General features: G+C 38.6%; 1 protein-coding gene across 1 annotated transcript in view; it reads left to right on the top strand.

Moving 5' to 3' along the window:
- si:ch211-117c9.5 (sodium- and chloride-dependent creatine transporter 1) overlaps positions 1 to 1,530 on the top strand; it is an 18,709-nt gene extending 17,179 nt beyond the window's left edge. The window contains exon 14 of the mRNA XM_014017395.1: positions 501 to 1,530. Coding sequence (XP_013872849.1) covers positions 501 to 629 — 129 coding nt within the window. The 3' untranslated portion in view covers positions 630 to 1,530. The remainder of the gene's footprint in view (positions 1 to 500) is intronic.
- Positions 1,531 to 1,587: the final 57 nt, after the last annotated feature.

Here is a 1,587-nt window from a genome sequence, read left to right as displayed (position 1 = left end):
TGTATATACTTACATACATATATAATTTTACACCCTCATCAGCATAACAAAAAACTTAATCAACCCCTCAAACATCAGCTTCGTATGTTTTCAATAATTTAAAATTGCTGTCCAAGTTATTCCACAATCTTATTCCTTGAATCTATGCCTCTTTCAGCAGTTTTCTGCAATTTAAACTCCTTTTTTAAGCTATTTTCATCTAATTTAAGATTTTTTCAGATAACAATAAACTTTTTGTGATACTCTCAGCTACTTATTGCTTAATTCAGCAAATGTGCTCCTTCTGCTTCTTTGTGCTTGTTTTAGTTTTTCAGCTATGTTTTTGCTAATTTAGCCAAATTCTGAAAAAATCTTTCAGCATTAAGCATTCACGCTGCATTTTCATGCAAATTCTGTAGTTTAGTTTGTTCTTGTTTACTGCCTTTGTTTGTGCGTGTGTGTCTCAGATCATTTTGTCATTAGAGAGGAAGTTCAAGCACTTGTCTCATTTTCCTCCTCAGCGATGGCAGCATCTAAACACCCCAGTCTGGGGCAGACATCACCTGGAGTACCTGGCACCAGAGAGCGAGGCCAAACTGCTGCCCCCTGAAGAAACCAAGAGTACTCTGCTGTTTGAGAGTGTCATCTGACACCCCATGCTTTGACATCAGCGCATGCATACTCAGAATCATTCACACCACACCGGCCTAATGAGAACCACACACGGGTTAACAACACATAACACAAATTCAAAACAACAGTAAAACAACAACTCTGGACAAATGGACCAAAGAGTATTCTGAAAAAGAACTGAAACACGTCCCCTCACTTAATCACGCATACCCTCTGCTCTATTTTCTACCTCTCTCGCTCTCTCACTCTCTTTTCCCCCCCTGGCTTTGTGCAGTCTTGCCCCATCTTGTTCTCTAAGTGTTATATGTCTGCTGTCGCTGCTAAAGCTTCCCTGTTTGCAAACGGTTTAAACAAACTCATCCGTCTCAAATCCATCAGGGTGTTTTTTGTTTTGTTTTGTTTTCTTTTTTTGTGGGTGTGGAGTTTCTGATTAAGCAGAAACCTAAGAAATTCTGGTTCAACTTCTCACATGAAAGACCTCATGTCCACTGCTGATACTTAATTGTCTTAGTGTGTTCGTAGCTGCATGTATGCCCATGCGTCAGTTCGGGTGTGGGCACTTGCATGTGTGTTGGACCATCCACAGTGTTATCTTCATTTACACATCACACTGCCTTCGACTAGTAGTTTCTGCCAAATGTGATCTCTGGATTAAGTGTACAAAAATGACTTCCATTTGTAAAAAAAGAAATCAAAACATAATCACGAGACAATGCATCACCTCCCCACTATGTATTATAAACTAGCCCAAGTATCTCGTGTGATGTAGATTTGTGGTTTAGTGTTAATTTTTGGAAGAAATGATGGAAATTATTTCTGCTTTAAAAGACGGAGAGAAGCATTTGACCGAACTGTATTAAATTCAGGAGACTGGATTGTGGGGATGAAAAAGACAATAAACGATCAGATGGAGATGGATTAACGTGTTAGAAGTTTTTATTTTCATGGTTTCGATTTTTCAAATGCAAAATAAAT

The sequence above is a fragment of the Austrofundulus limnaeus genome, unplaced genomic scaffold (genome assembly GCF_001266775.1).
Source record: "Austrofundulus limnaeus strain Quisiro unplaced genomic scaffold, Austrofundulus_limnaeus-1.0 Scaffold3, whole genome shotgun sequence".
In the NCBI taxonomy this organism is placed as follows: Eukaryota; Metazoa; Chordata; class Actinopteri; order Cyprinodontiformes; family Rivulidae; genus Austrofundulus; species Austrofundulus limnaeus.
The sequence above is the reverse complement of the archived record's forward strand: the minus strand, read 5'-3'. Positions and strand labels throughout refer to the sequence as shown.